Source organism: Leucoraja erinacea, chromosome 21, assembly GCF_028641065.1.
Source record: "Leucoraja erinacea ecotype New England chromosome 21, Leri_hhj_1, whole genome shotgun sequence".
Classification (NCBI taxonomy): Eukaryota; Metazoa; Chordata; class Chondrichthyes; order Rajiformes; family Rajidae; genus Leucoraja; species Leucoraja erinaceus.
The window spans coordinates 23,316,739-23,339,299 of NC_073397.1; the positions used below are offsets into that span (position 1 = coordinate 23,316,739).

The following is a 22,561-nucleotide window of genomic DNA, read 5'->3' on the forward strand; positions in this document are numbered from 1 at the left end:
TAGGAAGGGTTAGGCTGGGATCATTCTCTGCGAGATGATCTTAGTGCGGGAGACAAGTGTAGGAGAGGTGTACAGACTGTGTGGGCAGAACTTTGGAAGTGATTGCCTACCATTCTCAAAAGCCGCTGTGTCTCCCTGTCCCTGGGATAGCAGGGGGCGATCAAACAGCACAATACCCCCCTCCCCCTCCAACTCCAGAGGAATCCGCTCCCCGATGAGCCGCTGCGGCGACAAGTGGCAGTTTGCCCACAGCCCGAGCTGCGCCACCCCAAGAACAAGACGTACCTTGCACACCATCACCTTCTGCCCCTACGGGGAGCGTGTTCCTCTGGAGTTGGAGCGAGGCTGGGCTGGAGTTGCTGATCTGGGATCTCCGTGCTTGCAGTGGGCCTGGGGGTCGGTGTCCCGATGAGGGGGCGCAGCTCGGGCTGTGGGCGAACTGCCACTTGTCGCCGTAGCGGCCCATCGGGGAGCGGCTTCTGGTGGTCCTGACGTCTCCGGCCACCCCCCTGTACAGGAGCTGAGACTACACTGTACTGCCCTTGCAGGAGAGTGGGGTTGTTTGCAGTTGCAGAGGGAGGGGGCAAGGGCGGTACAGTTCCCAGTCTCAGCTCCTGTACAGGGGGGTGGCCGGAGACGTCAGAACCAACAGGAACCCGCTCCCCGATGGGCCGCTACAGCGACAAGTGGCAGTTCGCCCACAGCCCGAGCTGCGCCCCCTCATCTGCAACCCGGGTTCCTCTGGAGTTGGAACGGGGCTGGGCTAGAGTTGCTGCTGGCTGTGAGTCTCCGGGATCTCCGTGCTTGCAGTCGGTGTCCCGTTGGTCCTGACGTCTCCGGCCACCCCCCTGGACAGGAGCCGAGACTGGGAACTGTACCGCCCTTGCCCCCTCCCTCTGCAACTGCAAACAACCCCACTCTCCTGCTCACCTGCAAGGGCGGTACAGTTCCCAGTCTCAGCTCCTGTACAGGGGGGTGGCCGGAGACGTCACAGCCCGAGCTGCGCCCCCTCATCCGCAACCCCAAGAACAAGACGTACCTTGCACACCATCAGCTTCTGTCCCTACGGGGAGCGTGTTCCTCTGGAGTTGGAACGGGCTGGGCTGCTGCTGGCTGTGGGTCTCTGGGATCTCCGTGCTTGCAGTGGGCCTAGGGGTCGGTGTCCCGTTGGTCCTGACGTCTCCGGTGACTGGCACTGACCTGCTGGCATCGCCGACGTGAAAGTGCAAAGCCCCCCCGCCGGTGCAATGGGCGGGGAACTGGAGAGGGGAGGGAAGGGGTCACACACATGGCCGGGAAGCAGAGGGGTGTAGGTGGGGTGAAACTGAAGGGAGCGACAATCTGCTGCTGCCTGCCCGCTGAGTTAAAAAGTTCCCACGCAAGACTCACGATACACTGTGTATCGTGAGTCTACCGTGGGACCTTTTTAACTCAGCGGGCAGGCAGCAGCAGATTGTAAATTATTAACCCTCCCGCGCAATATACCCTCACCTTCTCTTTTATGAATGGGAATTTAGTTCCCCTTTCTTCGAGGACCGACCGGAGGTTCCGCTGTCACCTCTGCGGGCCGCCCTCGGTGAACGTCTTCAAGGACCTTTCTTCAAGGACCGAAAAAATGTCCGCTATTCGAAGCTTATCGTTATTTGGAATTTTGGATAAAAGGTTGTGCACCTGTACATGATTACAAGTGAAACGCTTTTTGTGGTGTGCTATCCAGTCAACTAAAATATTGTACATGATTACTTTCTAGTCACCTTAGAAACATTCACATTGTTATCTGATTTGAAGATTTGATTTTGCATATCAAACTGAATGGTCACAAAAGATTTTTGGAGATAGAACTCCCTATCCCCCATTTTAAGACAAAATCTATGGAGATTTTAAATAAATTCATTCATTCTTTCGAAATTTGTTTTACAGAATACGCAGAAAACATTGGTGATGGGAAGAATGACGAGTTTAAAGAGAGTGAACAGAAAAGAATCCTGGCACTTCTTGAAAATTTCTAAGATGGCAGTGTCACTCAGACCTGCAACTGCTAGAGATGTTTCAAGAAATGCGTAGCAAGCCGTCACGCTGAAGTACTCCAGCGGGCACACTGGAATCTTCACTATACTTTGAATATTGGCAGTGGTATTGATCTTTAACAAACTTGCAAAATGTGCCTCTTTCCCACCAAGATTGATGCTGATGGGGCAGTATGTTATTTCATTGACTAAAGATCACCACTGGAGATCATTTCAATTAAATTACACTCAGCTTTTTTCGAAAGTGCAACCTATGATCTGTTTCAATAATTTATCTTTATCAAAACCATATTCATTTTCTTCCAGTATTGTCAAACGGGTAATAAGACATGGAATTTATAGAAAGCAATTGGCATTTTATTCTCAAACAAATTCCCGGTGTACTCATTGAAAACATAGCTGGTTTGCATTGCATTTTTAAATATTTTTGTTCAGATGTAAATGTACTTGTTATACTTTTCACCCTTAATACATATAAACTCGGAAAGTTGCAATTCCATCTTGCATTTTAATGGTACACATTGATGCTGAAATATAAAGATTGTTTTGTATTAATGTATTGAAATTATTCCATTTTTATTTGTTCACCCAGTAAGACATTTTGTGTGTGTGTACATTCAAAAATCCAGGTTTGACTGTTTTCTTTATAGCTTGCTTGTCATTGCATTAGACATAAAAACTAAACACAGATCTGTCAGCATACGAGAGGAGAAGCCTCGGAAACACTTTACCCAAGATACTATTCGTTTTACCCTTTTCCAAATGCTGGTCCCAAATGGTAGTTCCCACTTTTTCTGCATTTTTAAAATTAATTTTCAACATTCCTGCTTTTCCCATTACTACAAATGTTGTTGGCAAGTATTTAAATCACTGATATCCTAACATTTTGAGCTGTTATTTGGCTTAATGAACTGGGGAGTTGTGGATAAAGATGTTATTATTTTGGTAGCTGTGAAAATGGATGATTATTAATTCCCAAAAATGTTTGCTGGTATTCTTTTGTACAAATAAAGGTGTTTAAAATGCCATTGTGTTTATTTCTAAACTGTACTGAGAGTTAATAAAATAAGACTAATTGTATAGTATTTTGGAAAACACATAAAATATCTATGAGTAGCAATGCTGCCAGGATTCACTGGGTCAGTGGATAAAGATTCTAGGTTTGATCAATCCGTTAAGAAATAAGCAATTGAAACTTATCAAGATGTACCAACAACAGAATAATAAAAAGAGGAAAAAGACCCTATTCGTCATTTTGGGGTAAATATTCTGAAAACAAGATGGGTATATACAACTAGGAAATAAGTGCAGCACCGTGCTGCCTAATTAACATCTAGTCAATTTCTGCTCTCCACCATTTAATTGAATAGCATTTTATAAAAATCCCTATGGCAAATATCTTGATTTTGCATTAAAAATTAGGGATTTGTTGGGCTTCTGGATATAAATAGATCACTCCTCCAAAATCTGAACTTTTGAATTTTCCAAGAGCCCAGTTCTCTGAAAGTGGCAACAATTGTTGATGGAATGATGAAGATAGCATTTGACATGCTTATGTTCATAGGTCAGGGTATAGAATTATATGAGTTGGGGCACTATGTTGCAACTTTACAAGTGGGATATTATGTGCAGTACTGGCTGCTGGCTTTCTGCCAGTTGAAAGGATGTGATAATGCAGAAGTGATTCACCAGGATGCTTCCGGGAGAGCGATTGAATAAGCTGGGCTTGTTTTCGCTAAAGTGGGGAAGGCTGAATAAGTTGTCATAAGTATAACATTCAAAGGAATAGATGGGGTGGATAGAATCTGTCCCACGAAAATAATATTTTTTTAAAAGAGGGCATGAGTCTAAGATGAGAGAAGGGGGCTTGAGGGCATACATGGAATAGTTGATATATGTAATGAGCTGCCCAAGGAGGTGGTGGAATCTGATACAATTAGTATGCTTAGGAGACATTTAGACTGGCACATAAATAAGCATGGCATAGAAAGACGCAGTCCTAATGCTGGCAAATAGTGTAGATGTGTAAAAACGTGGATGTGGTGGGCCATAGACTTGTACAATATAAATATGGGCTCCATTACCAAGCTCTGCAAAAGAGCAGAGAGTGATTGATTAATTAAAGAGTAAGGACTATTTATAACGGGAGATAAAATATGTGCAAGATAATTTACAAAAAGATAAGCACTAAGAGGATAATGAAGAAGATATATCTCAGACACTTCTGTGTGGTTGGAGAGATATCAGTCAAAACAGTCAAATGGTTGTGTAGATGATGTATATTTTACATTCTTATTTCAATGTAGGAGGTCTGGACCCGAAACGTCACCCATTCCTTCTCTCCAGAGATGCTGCCTGTCCCGCTGAGTTACTCCAGCTTTTATGTCGAAGGAAAATACTGAATGCTCATATTGCATTTAATAAGTGTACATTTAACCTTTCACACTATCGTGTTATGTTTAGACATTAATATTAGTGGAAGACAAGGAACTGCAGGTTCTGTCTGACAATAAAGATACAAAGTTTGGGGTAACTTGCCGAGTCAGGCAGCATATCCGGAGAGCATGGATAGGGGTAACTTGCCAAGACAGGCAGCATATCCGGAGAACATGGATAGGTGCTGATTCAGGTCGGGACCCTTCAGATTGATTGTAGTTGAAGGAAGAAATTGAGAGTAAGTGATGCCGTCAGCAATTTATTCTAATTTTAAAACAGATACGGATATCTGTCCATGCTCATATTTTCTAACAATATTAGCTTTCTAAAACGGAGACATGCGAGACTGCAGATACTGGTACCTTGAGCAAAAACCGTGAACTCCTCTTTAGCTGGATCTATCCGTCACCTGCCAGCTTTTGTCCCATCCCTTATTCTAACAACTTTCTCCTCCCTGCTCCATCAGTCTGAAGAGGAATCCCAATTCGAAAACTTGCGCTGTTCGTTACCCTCCACAGATGCCACTTGACCCACTAAATTCCACCAACAGTTTGTTTTTGCCTTTTTAAAAATGTTATTTAACTCAGTTCTACAATCATTTTGGATACTCGACGAGTACAATTACTTTAATACATTTAATTTGTGTGTGGTTTGAGCATAGATAACGAATAATACAATTTAGATTAAATCATAAAGGACAATGATGTTTTACGTTAGAAGCTTTGGGCATCAATGGTAAATCTCTATTCCAGCTTACTTATCTACAAGAGTCGGAAAGGGAATTAAATGTCAAGCAAAAATATTTGATTCTAAATGAGATAATAAATATTATGGAAATAAAGATATATCTTATAGAACATTAAAGCTCATTCTCAATTAGTCATTTGGTTCTCTTAACACATTATTTGTGAACCTTGGAAATTTGCTTTATAGAATGGACACTATACCATTTTGTTTGAGCACATGAATGTACATTAAACAATGTATATAGAAAATAATCCGTGTAAACCCTTGCATGTATTTCCAGGTCTCACTTTCCCTGTCACACTATTTGAAAATCCTCTATAACACAATATAATCTCATTCATTTTTCATAACCGCTGCTTGTTTGGTGATATCATTTTAAATATATTGTTGAACATTTTAATAGTAATAATACACAATACTATTAACATTCAATCTCTTTTTCTGCCTTGGAGGCAATTCCTGCCAGAATTCTTCAAGCTAATAGCCATCTCAACAGCTATTTGGGGTATTTTTGAAAGCAACTAAGGTCGTTTTCAAGAATACCCAAAGTGACTTCATTCTCAGCTGACCGCAGGATGTGTGAAAACGTTCACCCATTCACTGCTCAGTGAAGTTGCAATTGTTGTCAGTCTCTTTCAAGTAAGCAAACAAATTATGATGCAGTGGCCAGGGTGTTGGAGGAGCAGGAGGAGAGACCGCACTACATACAGAGGGATACTTTTATTAGAAGAGCATATGGTTTCGGTTTTATCGCAGGCATCTCGGAGTGATGCTGGCTGTACTCTGCCTCCTCCATTGCCAAAAATGGAAGCACCTGATGTTCTGCTTGAGTAGCTACAACCCAACGGTATGAATGTTGAGAAACAAGGAACTGCAGATGGTGGTTTACAAAAAGAGACACTAAGTGCTGGAGTAACTCGGCAGGTCAGGCTACCTGACCTGATTTACTCAAACACTTTGTGCCCTGGTATGAACATTGAATTCTCCAATTTGAAATAACACCACCCATCCTCCTCCCCCTCCAGCATACACACTTCACCTACCACCCAGTTCCCCTGCTCCTTTCTCCCCTCCTCCATATGCTCATCTCCCATGCCCTTTTATCCACCCTTTTTCCCATCCACCAGCTCCTTCCACCTATATCCCTTTTAATATGTCTTCTCTTCCTTCCTTATTGGATACCTTTTTGTCTCCTTTTCACCTCTAGCCTTCAACACTATCTCCACCTATCTGGCAACACTCCTCTCAACTGTATCCACCTATCACTTACCAGGCCTTGGCCTTCCCCACTTCTCTTTTCCAGTTTCTCACCCCCCCAGTCTGAAGAAGAGCCCTGACCGGAAATACAGTAAATCTGCTTCCTGCACTGAAATAGCCTGACCCACTGAATTCCTCCAGGACTTTATTTTCTGGTCAAGATTCCAGCATCTGCAGTATCTTATGTCTCCTTGACTATACCCACTGGTCTATGGCCTCCCGTCTGATATTGAAAAACCCCAAGCAGAATTTTACAGATGTGCTTTGGTCCTGAATTCCTAGAGCACAGTGTTCACGAACGCATGTGTGAAGATGACCATTCCATTCATCATTAAAGATATTGCATCTCTCTACATACATGTGCCATATTCATATCATATTCCACACAAGCACCACACTAAAAGGGTGATATGGCATTTAAATTATCATCTTCTAGAATTGTATGCAACTTTAACTACAGAAAATTGGTGTTCTAATCAGTTCTACTTCACTCTGCTATAAATTGTCTGCTGTTTTACTATTCAATAGATACAATTAAAATGAAGGGCTGGGTATGTAATTTAGAATGGGCAATGAATTTGAATGCTGTGGCCATTTCTCTCCTCTACCAAGGCATGCCTTCTATGTCCCTGCTGCACCAATAATTAATTTGACGGCACTGGGCCTCTACTTGCTGTAGTTTAGAAGGATGAGGGGGGGTAATTGAAACTTGCGAAATAGTGAAAGGCCTGGATAGAGTGGATGTGGAGAGGATGTTTCCACTTTTGGGAGAGTCGAGGAACAGAGGTCATAGCCTCAAATTAAAGAACTTCCTTTACGTAGGAGATGAGGAAGAATTAATTTAGTCAGAGTGTGGTGAATCTGTGGAATTCATTGTCACAGAAAGCTGTGGAGGCCAAGTCAATGGAAATTTTTAAGGCAGAGATGGTTAGATTCTTGATTAGTACGGGTGTCGGGGGTTATAAGGAGAAAGCAGAAGAATTGGGTTAGGAGGATGCGATAGATTTGCCATGATTAAACGGCGGAGTAAACTTGATGGGCTGAATGGCCTATTCCTGATCATAGCACTTATGAATGTCCATCGTTTAATATGCTTCAATCCAGGACTATGCTGACAAAGATAAGATAGTTGGTCAGAGCAAACACATTGTAACTCAGCGCAGCTGACTTTGTGCAAAAGGAGATTGCAAACCATGAACTACTAATGGATTCTCTGAGTTTTTTAATTTTATTCACAAATATAATCTTAACAATGCATTACCCAACCATTGGGACATTTCAAAGATAGACACAAAATGCTGGAGAAATCCAGCGAGTCGGGTAACATCTCTGGAGAACATAGACAGGTGACATTTTGGTTGGGACCCTTCTTAAGACTAATAGTGGGGTAGGGGCCTTTAAGCAAGAAAAGCCCAAGGGAAAGCAGGGCTGACAACAGATGGCGTCAGGCGAGGAGATTCGCTGATAGGTTGCCTGCTGACTAGGGACTGGGGGTGGTTTGATGCCACAACGAAGCTCCTCTTTAATGGGTACAGGTGATCAACGTCAACTGGTGCCGGTCATTGCTAAAACCAAGAGGTACGAATCAACACCAATCAGTGATGTCCTCAACCCACACTGTCCACCATCACTTTGCCTCCACATTTGCTACTCAACCCATTGAGTTCTTCCAGCAGTTTGTTTACACCACAGGCAGCACTCGCTGAACCTGAACCTTTCATAGAGTCGTACACCGAGGAAACAGGCCCTTTGGCTCAATTTGCCCACACCGACCAACATGCCCCATCTACACTCGTCCCACCTGCCTGCATTTGGCCCATATCCCTCTAAACCTGTCCTATCCATTTTCCTGTCTAAATGTTTCTTACACATTGTGGTAGTACCTACCTCAACCACTTCATCCGACAGCTCGTTCAATATACCCACCACCCTTTGTGTAAAAAAGTTGCCCTTCAGGTTCCTATTAAATCATCCTCCCCTCACCTATGTCCTCTGGTTCTTGATTCTTCGACTCTGGGTAAAATACTCTGTGCATTTACCCTATCTATTCCTCTCATGATCTTGTACACCTCTATGAGATCACCCCTTATCCTCCTGCACTCCAAGGAATAAAGTCATAGCCTGATCAACCTCTCCCTGTAGCTCAGGCCCTCGAGTCCTTTCAGTCTAAGCCAGGTCTTCACAATTTCCACATCTATTTCCTGTGCGTTCCAATGTACTTATCTGTTATTTCACATTTTCTTGGAAACTCAATCCACTCCAGGTCTAATTGTTGCAATCTGAACAATTTTACATAAAAACATAGAAATTAGGTGCAGGAATAGGCCATTCGGCCCTTCGAGCCTGCACCGCCATTCAATATGATCATGGCTGATCATCCAACTCAGTATCCCATACCTGCCTTCTCTCCATACCCCCTGATCCCCTTAGCCACAAGGGCCACATCTAACTCCCTCTTAAATATAGCCAATGAACTGGCCTCAACTACCCTCTGTGGCAGAGAGTTCCAGAGATTCACCACTCTCTGTGTGAAAAAAGTTCTTCCCATCTCAGTTTATGGCATAGAGCACATGAACTTTTTTAATGAGTTTTATTTTTCCACTTGCCTAATCAGGCAGCAGATAGAGAATAATCTTTTTTTTTCTCCCACAAACGGCTGCAGCAGTAAAACATTTCCTTTTATTTGCTCAAATCGTCATTGATTTGCTCATTAGAAGCACGTTATTGGCAATTTAATGCAAATTCACAAAGGACAAAATGTAAGTAGCTAGGAAATGTCCCTGAACAAAGAGAAGTAGTTTACATTTTAAATTCAAGCTACTTAGCTTTGAGTTATATTTCTTTCATAGCTGGAGACAGGTCTCATTGCAGGCTATAGCCTGATCTTCATGTGGTGATTGGTTATAGTCTGTGCTGTAATAGAAACTCAGTGAGCCGCAGAAGCCCATGGCAGGTACTACTATCTGAAACATCAGAACACTGTCATGGTAGATTTGCACTGAACTTCGAGCTATCCGACAGTGTATAGTGCATTACAACAAAGGTTCAACACTGCTGTCTCACTGCTTGGAAAATCGCCTGCATATCAAGTCCTATGAGCATTGCCTGCATTAAGCAGGATATTTTGATGCAATTCACTTCATTTAGTGGACATTAAAAATGAACAATATTTGTGAGGTACATAGTAATATTTTAATGCATGGAATTGGTTAATTGGTTGAAAATGTATGGTTAAAAAGTATAAGCTTGTTTTGAAATCACATGTTGGATTTTATACAAGACACGCAACGCAAAAATATAAAACTTGGAACAGTACAGCACAGGACAAGCCCTTCAGCCCATGATGTCTAAAAATGATAAAACTAATTTTCTCTGGAACATTACGTTCCCACAGCCATAGAAACATAGAAATTAGGGTCAGGAGTAGGCCATGGCCTTTCGAGCCTATGCAATATGAACATGATGATCGTCCAACTCAATCCCTAATCTTCTCTCCATACCCCCTGCCCTTGAGCCACAATCCTCTAACTCCTCTTCCCTACATAGCCTGTGGCAGAGAGTTCCAGAGATTCACCACTCTCTGTGTGAAAAAAGTTTCTTCTCATCTCGTTTTAAAGGATTTTCCCCCTTAGTTAAGCACAACATCGGGAACAATCTTGTGCATTTGCCTCCAACCCCCACCAACTCTGGCCTCTCAATCTTCTAAATTCTAGAGAGGAACCCAGTCGTGTCCCAGGAATCAGTCTGGTGAACCGTCTCGCACTCCCCTGCATAACCTGCATTAAACTGCAGGGTCTTGCGAAAAGTTTCACAAATGCCACTGTTGTATTTGCCTCCACCACCAACTCTGGCATGTGTTCCAGGAACCCACAGTGTGAAAAACACGCCCTGCACACCTGCATTAAACTTTGCAAGTTTTCCCCAGTGAAAGAGAACACAGCAATTTTAAAACGTATCAGGGCAATAATGAAAGGATGAAGCCAGCAGCACTGCAGTGTGGATATATTTTATATCCAGCACCATCAAGTAACATCCATTGCTAAACGCTAGTCTCAGTGTAACCATTCTGACGCAACAGGACAGACAGCATCTCTGGAGAGAAGGAATGGGTAATGATTCAGGTTGAGACCCTTCTTGCAGAGTTCTGCAACACTTCTCTTGATGCTCCATCTCTGTGATTCCAGCTCTCCAGCTCTATGAGCATGTTTTAACCCAGGAGTCTGAAGAAGGGTCTCAACCTGAAACATCACCATTCCTTCTATCCAAAGATACTGCCTGTCCTGCTGAGTTACTCCAGCATTATGTGTCTATCCCAACCCAAAATGTTGTCTGGCAGCTTCCATCCACAGATGTTGCCCAATTCATGCAGTTTCTCCAGCAGTTTATTTCTTTTTTAATTAAAGTGTTGGCACACAGTCCGTCAGAAAACAGGATTTAGAGAAAGGAAGTAATTATGAGAATAATTCCCAAACTCAGCATCAAAGGATTATTCAATGCTCTGTGGAAGGTCATCAATGCTGTTGTAACATCAAACTGCCATTTTCAAGAAGCCATTGATGAAGATTAATACTGAGAGATTGTCACAAAAATCCTGAAACATTGGCAGATACTTGTGACTGCTCATGATTAATTATAAGGAGAGATATCAATGGCACAAATGGCTGTGATTCAATCATATAATTTTTATGTGAAAACACAAGGAACTGCAGATACTGGAACCTTGAGTAAAACACAAAGTTCTAGAGTAACTCATCATCTTTGGATAGGTAACTCACAAAGTTCTAGAGTAACTCATCATCTTTGAAGAACATGGATAGGTGAGGTTTCGGGTCAGAACCCTTCTTCAGACTCGGTCTGGAACTGGCATTGGAATCCAGGTGAGTTTATACCCCTGGCCTGCCGGCAGCCGGGAGTGAGGCAAGGATCAGCTGAGTCATTGGTCATGCCCTGCAGGTGGCCGGAGTGCAAGTGAAGGGGTTGTGCCACTTGCGCGTCCTAATTGGCGAGTTTAGAAGAGTTAAGGAGTTTGAAAAAAAATGTCATGATGAAGACCTCCTTTGACTATGTAGAAGACCTCCTTTGACTATGTTGAAGACTAGCTTTGACTAGCTACGACTAACTTTGGGACTATTGGACACCGAATAGTGGAGAGTGAAGACGACCTCCTTCGATCTCCTTCGACCTCCCTTCAACTATGATGAAGACTATCTATGACTACCTTTGACTACCTTTAATTAGCTTCGACTACCCTCGATTACCTACGACTAACATGCCGACCTACTATGACCTACTTCGACTAAACCTACAAGTAAAAAAAGTATCGATTTTTTCCATGGCAACCTTTTTTTACTCTCGGGCATTTTCAACATGTTGAAAAATACGCAGCGACCTAGCTGAGGCCTCGAGTACATGGGGACTACTCTCGAGCATGAAGGAGAGTTACAAAGACCTCCTAGGACCTCGTGTTGACCATGCTGCGAGTATGAGTCAAGGGCAAACTCGCCAGAACTCACGGATTATGTCACCCAAGTGGGCGCCCTTTAAGGATTGGTAGTGGCGACAAGTGCGGCCTTAGAAGCAGCCGGGGAGGTGGTGGGCTGGGGGGGTGGGGAGGTGGGGGGGGGGGGGGGGGGGGGGGGTAGTTGACTGCCCAGCTTGGGGGTGCATTGCGGGGGTGGCGTTAGCAGCCTGGCCTGGCAACGATGGTCGGTAGGCTAGTCCACCTATAACTGAAATCTGTTATATAGAGGTCCATAAACACTAGGGTTTACAGTCGTTGATAGACCAGTTGCCCAGAGTTCCAGTAAGGAAGAGTGATAAGGGTGCCAAGAAGAAGGAAGCATATGTAAGGTTTAGGAAAATGAAATCAGGAAGAGTCTTTGAGGAATATATAGCAAGCAGGAAAGAACTCAAGCAGGCAATTAGAAGAGTCAAAAGAGCCATGATGTGTCATTGGCCAATCAATACATACTTTCAGCAAGTTACACAAATGCTTTCCATCTGTATTCACCAAGAAGAAAAAGATGGAGGCCAGTGAGAACAGTGTGTGATTTACTAATATGCTTGGGCAATTTGAGATTGAGAAGGAGTGGGCCTCTTCAAAAACATGAAGGTGGATAAAACTCCGAGGCCTGATGGGATGGATTCCAGCTTATTGAGAGAGGCAAGAGGAGATTGCAGCGGCCTTTGGTGAATATCTTCACCAGCCACGGAAGTCTTAGTGGACTGGAGAGTAGCAAATGTTGGTCCTTTGTTTATGAAAGAAAGTGGAGATAATCCAGGAAATTATAGACCAGATGGGCTCATGAAAATGCAGGGAATGGAGCGATATTGATCTATTGTCAGTAGAGGAGATCAGTTTAACTTGGCTTCATGTTTGGCACAGACATTGGAGGCCAAAGGCCAGTTCCTGTGCAGTACTGTTCTATGTTCTATATTCTATCTCTTTTTCTCAATTATTCACTTGGCACATTGTACATTAAATTAAATTAGTTCAGGATATGTGGAGTTACTATAAAAGGGGTCAGTATCCTGGCAGATGCCAAAACATTATCAGCTATGTGCTGTCTGGGATGAAATCCAAGTGGCAATATAGTATTACATTTTTTTTTAAGTATCTTTTATTCACAGGAAAAAAAAGTGTTATGTTGAAAAGAACCTATAAAATATATTTTTTTAATTTAAGAATGATTTGTAGTGTGTACCACAATGCAAATGAAGAGATTACTTTCCACAAATGTGTAGTTAAACTCTTTTCATTGCTTACTTGCTGTCAAATCAATGCATGTTAAGATTTTTGAGGTTTGGAGTAAGAATTGCTCTAACCAAAGACACAACCGTCACTTAAAGATTGAACACTGCCATGTCATTGAGGCTGATTTAAACAAGCATTAAACTTAGAAAATGTGCAATTATGAGGATACTGCTCGACATAATACTGGTGAGATGACACACGGTGCAATGTATCTAGTTATAATGATTGTATGAAAATTAGCAGTAGGGGTTTAAGTAAGGGCATTACAAAAGGCACCAATGTTATCACTGAAACACAGTACTGTAAAGAAAAGTTCATGTCAACATTTAAAGTTTAACATGTGCATCACCTCGGAATTATCTTATGCTGATCTGACCTGCCTCCTTAACATAATCACCCAACATGTCCTTAAGAATCCATGAATATTGTTCACAATGAATGGGAATAAAAGGACTTACATTTAAACTAATTCATTTCAACATATCTACATTAAGGAACAAAGTCTAAGGTTTCAAATTGATGAGGGCATCATTGGAGTCAATTTGGAGAAACACTTTTTGGTAAGAAACCCAAGATGCATAAAAGTGATTCTAACTGCATTACTCCTCAAGTTAAATGAGAGGGCAGACTTGGACCTCATGTTGCAAGTGCAGACTGCCACCTAGTGTAATGAAGTTTTGAAAACAATTGGCCACAATCATGATTCTTCTGGGAGTTGTGAGTCGCAGATTGAGAATCGAGGCGAGAGAAGGAGTTGTCCCCATGCATGCTCTTCACTTGGTGGAAACTAACAGCTTGAATTAAATAAGCTGCACAATGTCTTTTAATTCTGCTTTGTCAACCTTGTAGAGGGTGCCATTTCCCAAAGTTGATCTACTGGAACCAAGGCTCAATACATTAGCTTTGGGAATATAGAGATTGTTTTATTGTTCATCCTTTCTAGGCACTCCAATAAAGCTTCTCATGATCCAGCTCTCACCCTCCACGATTAAATTTGCGTTCATCAAAAGTGAGGAGAAAAGGAAGGTCAACTCAACCACCCCACCTCCCCAAAGGAATTACAGAGCAAATATTATAAGAGCTGTTCCCCAGAAACACAGAGAAGTGCTACTTTAAATATTGCATTGTTTCAGTCTGAAGGTATTTAAAAATGTACTTTCAGCCACGTTTCTTGGAAGCTGGCCTAATGCAGGTTATAAAGGAGTACATCCAAGAACAGTTTTATGTGAGTTAAGATTGTTGCCATGCCTTCTGTAGCTCCATTTTCATGAGTAATTTAAATTGTATCTTCCAGCATCTCTGTGTTAAAAGCATTTGCTGCAAACCTTATTTTAATGATCCTCTACCAAAGATAAAACATTCCCTTTCATATCCAAGTAATAAATTACTTACAGTACTTGGTCATGTTAATACAACATCATCTTAACAGCACTGACTGCTGAATGAATAGTTAACCTCACATAATTTGTAATATTCCCATAATCTTACCCCTCATATCCAGTCTAGTACTTTTGTATCCCTACAATATTTCTGAATCCTACACTTTACAATGTTGAGAATGAGTGTTGTTCCTTTAAACAATAAATCACCCAATGTCTCTTTTATTTATTGTTTTTAGAGAATAGCTTGTACATAGAAATTTTACTTTGATAGGTTTTCTTTGATGTATTCAACACTTTCAGGATATCAGCCTGCATACAAATTTTAGAAGTTACCATGGCAATGCAGTAAAGTGAAATATCATTGTAGTTTTGGTTTTAAGGTGTTACAACTGTGAAATTGACAAACCTTGTTGAAAATGTCCACAGGAGGTTAAGGGCTTCACATTTTTTCTGCCTTCCTCAAAATGACCTATTGAAAGCTCGTTCTTAGAAAATAAGAATCTGACCCATAAATGAACGTACCAGTTGTCTCAATTACAGTTGATGTTTCATTCTGTTTAGTGCACTTAAATAACATGGCTTTCATTCCAGAATATAGATGTCTTTCACCTAGCGTATAAGAAGGCGGAAAATTCACAGTAGCCCCAGGCTTCGAATACACCAGTTGTGCTACGAACCGTGCAAATGTTTGGACCCCAATTTAGAGGGCAAAATGTTGTGCACAGTCAAAATATATTTTTAAGAATTATTTTGTAGTGTTGGGTTAAATGCTTTCCATCTCAATACAGAACTCAGCATAATATAAGGAGGCAATGTCATCAGTGTACTGTTGCCATAATCTTCATCAAAATTGATACAATATTGATACAATACAGATACTGGATTTGTTAGTATTTTATTTGCATGCAGTAAATCTGCCTAAGATGCTTTTAAATTATGTATTTCTTATCTCATATTCTTTTGCAAGTATTCTATATCATTAGAAGCATTCATAATTAAACCCTGGAATTGGCTCTAGATTCAGGAGTTTCAGAGCGATGCTCCAAGCTGGAGACTGCAGTATAACTGCAATTTCACTAACTGTGGCTGAACAGGCAGATGTCATTATTTGTGATCGTCAAAAATGAACATTTCATCATCTTCCCTCATTTCAATTCCTTTCACTCTCAATCTCCCAAAACTGCCCTTGGCCAATTCCCTCTTCCCACAACTTGTAATTCTGCATCTGTATCACACACATTAATAGCATTCCCAAGTCCTGGCTTCCATGAGGGTGAGTATAACTCTGGTTTGCACAAACACAGCATGCTTAAAGACCAGCTGTTTGCACTTTACTCTGCAGTGTTAAGGTATCACTAATCTCTTTCTCCCTGAAATTATGTATGCTTTCTTTCAGCTTGTACCTTTTCAAGGATTTGAACTTAATAAAATGCATTGAAATTTTAAGCATTATTGGTGTAAGGAGAACGGTCTTCTCACTGTTTCTAACATGGCAATGGAATCACTTCCAACCGCAGGGAGAATCCACTTATGTATCTCTAGGCTTCGGTCACTGCCTCTTTTGAGAACAGAGAGAGAGAGAGAGGAGCCAGGAAATATTAATGCCGTCGTCCTGACAGCTTTGCTAAAATATTAGTTGTGTAAATTCAGTACATTAAAGATAGTGAAATTTGTGAATTTGCTTTAAAATCCAAATTTTCAAGCTCTTGAGTAACTGGCTATAATTAGATACAATTTAATTTCCCATCTAAAATAATTCCCAAGTTGGCTTGATTTCCATCTTTTACATTACGTCTCTGAGCCCATATTCTTTCCACAATCGATTTCCTTGATTTTCAAACCAAGACTTTGGTTTGCCCTTAAGTTGTGAAACATTTAGATGTTGCATAAATATACTTTTCAACCACTGATAAAAACACGTTCTTACAGCAAACCATTTTTTTTTTAATCTGATGGGTATTTTCCATAATATGCCATTTTACATTGTAGACACCCAATGCTTTAGATTCTGTTGCAGGATGTAATGCATTGTACCAGAGCAACAAGCCCAGACAATTGCATACACACAAGTTTATCACCTACAACGGAGCAAAATTTTACGATGCATCTTGTGCAATTTTGAAGGTTCTCATAATGGTATTTCCCAGCATCTGAAAAAAAGATAATGTTACTTCTGTGAGCAGATGGTATATTTGGTCTGTTGCAAGAAAATATATAGCATGCTTTGGTTTTTGCCATTATTTCAATGTGCCTCAATGGAAAGTAGTATCATCTATTAATAATGCCATGTCCTTAAAAATACTGCATTAACAGTGCCTATGGAGTTCTTCATATTGTCTATTAAAATCTGTCCAGTCACAATTTCAATGTCCCTGTAGCCTTGGTTGATTGAGGTTCATTTTGTGGTCACTCCTCAGAACTGCAGAACCTGGACTTCCTTGCAGCTGTCAACAACTTGAGCACTATGGATTCTCCCACCAGATTCTCTCTGCCTCTGTGAGGAGTAAATTATGACTGGATGATGAAGAAGAAGTGAGAAGTGAAAGATACAAGGCAAATAGTTCCGGCGGGGAAAGGTCCATGGGGTGGTGGAAATTTGAGGGATTAATTACAAAGCAAAGGTTAAGGGTGCACAGGAGTAAAGGAAAATGAGTGGGATGGATAGAAAGAGCAAAGGTCAGCTAACCTGATCAATGCAGACTCTGGCTTCAGTAATACCATAACCCTAACCCTCCTCTGAATCTGGGCAACCTAAATTCTCGAATAGAAACAAAAGAAAAATATTAAGATGTGAAAGGAACAGAACATTACAGTGGCATGTGTGTACGAGAGATTCTCCTCCAGCCTTCTGCAGGCAATGTTATAAATCCATCAATAATTAACCTTAATGCATCGTCTTATTGTAATCTATGAAAAAAAAGTGGTCCACAAAGACTAATATTGTTTCCATGCACAGAAACGTGTGATAGACAGCAATGAGACAATGCCTTCATAGGCTTGTGCACTTCTTTACGACAATAGTGTGAAGGGAAAAATTCAAAGATAGATTTACAGCAGCAAAATATACACTGGAGGAACTGAAAGGGTCAGGCTGCATCTGTGCAGGGATATGGACATGCTATGTTTTGGCCTGGAACCCTTTTTAGATTAAAGATGGGTCCCAACCTGAAACATCATCTGTCCCTTTCCCTCCAAAGATACTGCCTAACCTGCTGAGTTCCTCAAGCAGTTTATTTGTAGCTCGAGTTTCCAGCATCTGCCGTCTCCTTCATCCCCAGATTTATAGTACAGGTGAGAACAAATGCGCTAAGGAATGACTGGTGGAGCTCAATGCAGGTAAGTGTGAGGTGTGTGATGATACACCCTTCCGGAGGGCCACTCTGATCCCCGTCACCAGTAGACAGACCAGGGGGAGCTGAAGACCAGCACTATGGACAGTGCACGTCTGCCCGAAAACACCAGCACCCTGGGCACAACTCTGGGCTGTGTTGAAGCCAGAGGAGCAACAGAAGCATCATTTTGGCAGGGATCGGATTAACTCACCTCCACCTCATCAACTGTCATCCTTAAAACCGCCAGTCTGATGAAGGGTCTCGACCCGAGGCAACAACTATTCCTTTTCTACAGAGATGCTGCCTAACCTGCTGAGTTACTCCAGCAATTTGTGTCTATCTCCATAAAACCAAGGCTGTTCAGGAAAAGGTGGGGGCACCTCCCTTTGCTGTACGAGCCTATGGAAACTCATCTATGACATGAACCCATCTTTCATTTCTGCAAACACCTTCCTTCTAAGCAATAGGGTTGTTTATTTAATGGAACGGCGGTACATGGCCCTTCAGCTAATTTCTGGCAGGTCAGGCTCAATTAATGGTCCCACCACACATTCAACCAGAGTTCAGAAAATCTGATGTCCAGTCATAAAAGATGCCTGATATTCAAACTTTGATTAATATGCAGCTTAAAATAAAGAGCTCTGCCTTAATATTTCACCTGAAGAGCAACAGCTTCCAAATGGGGCATTCAGTTTACATTATGTTGTGGAATTTGAACCCGCAACCTTCTGACAGAGACGACTGTTACCAGTTTAGCCAAACTAATACTGGACAAGGTCACGGGAAACATTTGCATGTTCTCATTTACATAGTGTGTACTGTATAGGAAGGAACTGCAGATGCTAGTTTACACTGAAGATAGAGACAAATGCTGGTGTAACTCAGCGGGACAGGCAGCATCTCTGGATAGAAGGAATGGGTGATGTTTCGGGTCAAGACTGGAGGAGGGTCTCGACCCGAATCATCACCCATTCCTTCTATCCAGAGATGCTGCCTGTCCAGCTGAGTCAGTCCAGCATTTTGTGTCCATATAGTCTGTATGGTCATCTGTGATGGGATACTGTATTAGTAACATGCAGTGTGGCACTACCTGGTAAGAACAGGGCCCACCATCTTCCTGCAGAAAGCACCAGCTGCGCTCAGTTAGGCTGAAGCTTGCTTTCCATGGGTGAAATTAGAAAAATAAACTGTGCTTCAGATATTGGAAAAGTGGTCTAGATATAACGCATGCCACCAGGGACCTTCTTGTGTTTCGGCTGTTGTAAATAACTGAAGCCTTACACCATGATAAAGGTCCAAAGACTTTATTAACAACATAGCAAATATGACTTCATACTTGCACGTCTCCCTAATTCTAAGGGAACCAGGCAGGGAGGGTTACTGTAAAGCTAGTGGGCGTAACTACAAGAGCATGACTCATAACATGAGTGACACTGATCTACAGACCTGGATTGTTTAGATTTGTATATTTAGAATCCTTAACATAGTGGTAGGGAATTGAAGAATTCAGTTGAACAGAGGGATCTGGGAATAACCGTCCATAGTTCCTTGAAGGTGGAATCTCATATAGATAGGGTGGTAAAGAAAGCTTTTGGTATGCTAGCCTTTATAAATCAGAGCATTGAGTATAGAAGCTGGGATGTAATGTTAAAATTGTACAAGGCATTGGTGAGACCAAATCTGGAGTATGGTGTACAATTTTGGTCGCCCAATTATAGGAAGGATGTCAACAAAATAGAGAGAGTACAGAGGAGATTTACTAGAATGTTGCCTGGGTTTCAACAACTAAGTTACAGAGATAGGTTGAATAAGTTAGGTCTTTATTCTCTGGAGCGTAGAAGGTTAAGGGGGGACTTGATAGAGGTCTTTAAAATGATGAGAGGGATAGACAGAGATGATGTGGACAAGCTTTTCCCTTTGAGAATAGGGAAGATTTAAACAAGAGGACATGACTTCAGAATTAAGGGACAGAAGTTTAGGGGTAACATGAGGGGGAACTTCTTTACTCAGAGAGTGGTAGCGGTGTGGAATGAGCTTCCAGTGGAAGTGGTGGCGGCAGGTTCGTTGGTATCATTCAAAAATAAATTGGATAGGCATATGGATGAGAAGGGAATGGAGGGTTATGGTATGAGTTCAGGCAGGTGGGACTAAGGGAAAAAAGTTGTTTGGCACGGACTTGTAGGGCCGAGATGGCCTGTTTCCGTGCTGTGATTGTTATATGGTTATATGGTTAACAGAGAAGTGTCATCAACACATATCAAAACATGGTTTATATTTTATTCTAATATAATTCTATTGGAGAAAGTAATCTGATCACAGTCTCCAAATCAATGACTGAAACAAGTCTAATTTGTAAATCACAGAGTATTTTCAGCATGAAAACATCAGGTCCACACAGGCTCTTTCCAGGTTGTCCTGGAAATTCACCCATCTTCTCTCAAAAACTGATCAATAACATAGGTCAAAATTTGATATTCACAAAGCAGAGAGGGTCATCAACAGAATTATATCCCTCTCAACCAGAAACCTCATGGTTTTCTATATCATTGGCTATGCCTTTATTATCAGGCCGGGAGATTGAATGATTGAACAGGGAGCTCAGAAGATTGTGTCGGGATTACCATCATGCATGCTGAAAAGTAAAATGATAATGCGATGAAGTTACAATACAGGACAGGGTACATTCCAAATACTGGAAACAGCAGGGCAGATGAGCATTACACAACTAACTAAAAGACAAAGCTAAAGCACTTGAACCATGTGCATCCAGAATTGCCAAGGCGAATAAACCATCTATCCTCCTGAACTCACCTCCATCCCACAAGCAGGTATTCAGCCAAGATAATTCACTCCTAAATGATAGTGGATTTCTGAAGATTACACAGGAAAGATGGCAGATGTAGCTCTGTTATCCACCAAGCCACAGACAAAGTGGTGAATAACCAAGTTTAACTGCTTAATTGACTAGTGAGAAATTTAAATTACTTTCACCTGAGTGATCACAACAAGGTCATGTTTGCTGCCACTGCATTGTTATCTAGAATCAACAAACAATGTAATTTAGGGTTCCATCAACGACCAAATCTCAGCAAGTTTGTTGAGGATAAACACAAAATGCTGGAGTGACTCAGCGGGACATGCAGCAATTCAGGAGAGAAAGAATGGGTGACGTTTCAGTTTGAGGCCCTTCTTCGGACTGATGTCAGGGGAGTGGGAGATACATACATAAGGAAGTGTAAGGTGTATAACCGGGACAAAGTGGATGGAAATCAAGGAACATGTAGAATAGATCATTGTTAGCTGGGAGAAGGTATGTTGAGGAATTTGTTAGTGTAGTGTCGTACGGAGAACTCAGGTAGTCATGTTCTTTTCATCTCTCTTCCTCACCATCATAACCAATCAACCTCTCTGCAGAAAGCAACAAATTAATATCACATTGATTGCTAAACTCTTTATTGCACCATTCCTTCAATACCCTAATTAGATTATATACGTCAGTCCACGAATTTAGCAATGCAAGGACTGGCATGGGGAAAGGAGGTGACAGCCCAGGATTCTTTCTTTGGTCAGTTCTACAAATGAAAACAGATTTTAGGGTCTGAAGTAAGTTCATAAGTTCATCAGTTGTCGGAGCAGAATTAGGCCATGCAGACCATCAAGTCTATTCTGCCATTCTATCATGGCTGATCTATCTTTCCCTCTCCACCCCATTTTCCTGCCTTCTTCCCATAACCCCTGACACCATTGCCAAGCAATGACACCCTTAACTAATCAAGTATTCTTCAAGTCATTCTTCATTAATCAAGTATGCCAAGTATTCTTGGCATCCTTCCTCAGGGTTTCTTGATTTTGAAAAACAAAATGAGAAAGAGAAATGATAGGTTCTTGTTTATATAGTTGGAGGATAAAATTGAAAATATATGTAAATAACACGTTTCAGATGTCAACCGCACAAGCTATTAGACTGCAGTATCTCTATCCTGCTGTGTTCTATTCCTGAGCTGTTGTTTAATTTATTTCTCTCTTATCTACAGCAAGAATTGTTTGTCGGACAATTTCTCTGGCAGCTCAGATGTACTGAAATTCAATCATAAATTTGTTGCCTGACTTGTATGATAAGCTGAATAAAGTGGCTGTCTTTCTCTTTTATATAAAAATAGCAACTCTTTCAAAGTCTTCTTTCTTAACATGCAGCTGGGAGGCTTTTGTTTCATTAAAGGAAGTCACTGAGGCAAACGCAGTTTACTTGTGCCCATCAAAACTCAACCTTGGGAATGAACTCCAGGGTTCCACATATTTAAAATAAAATTAGAGTGGAAATTCAAAACGACAACTAAAACAAAAGTCAATCTAGATCGTTGCCACAAAATGCTGGAGTAACTCAGCGGGTCAAGCAGCATCTCTGGAGAAAAGAAATAGATTACATTTCGGATCGAGAAGCCTGATCCAAAATGTCACCTATTCCTGTTCTCCAGAGACGTTGTCTGACCTGCTGAGTTACTCCAGCACTTTGTGTCTATCTTCAGTGTAAACCAGCATCTGCAGTTCCTTCCTACTCAATCTAGATTTTTATCAGATTTATTTTTCCAAGTAAACTAATGTTTATTGAACCTGCCATTTAAATGC

General features: G+C 41.5%; 2 protein-coding genes across 2 annotated transcripts in view; both read left to right on the forward strand.

Moving 5' to 3' along the window:
- ctnnbl1 (catenin, beta like 1) overlaps positions 1-3,055 on the forward strand; it is a 96,213-nt gene extending 93,158 nt beyond the window's left edge. The window contains exon 16 of the mRNA XM_055652412.1: positions 1,921-3,055. Within this exon, the coding sequence (XP_055508387.1) occupies positions 1,921-2,009 (89 nt within the window). The 3' untranslated portion in view covers positions 2,010-3,055. The remainder of the gene's footprint in view (positions 1-1,920) is intronic.
- An 8,821-nt stretch (positions 3,056-11,876) lies between these two features.
- Positions 11,877-22,561, forward strand: part of LOC129707403 (protein-glutamine gamma-glutamyltransferase 2-like) — a 276,786-nt gene continuing 266,101 nt past the window's right edge. The window contains exon 1 of the mRNA XM_055652410.1: positions 11,877-11,881. Within this exon, the coding sequence (XP_055508385.1) occupies positions 11,877-11,881 (5 nt within the window). The remainder of the gene's footprint in view (positions 11,882-22,561) is intronic.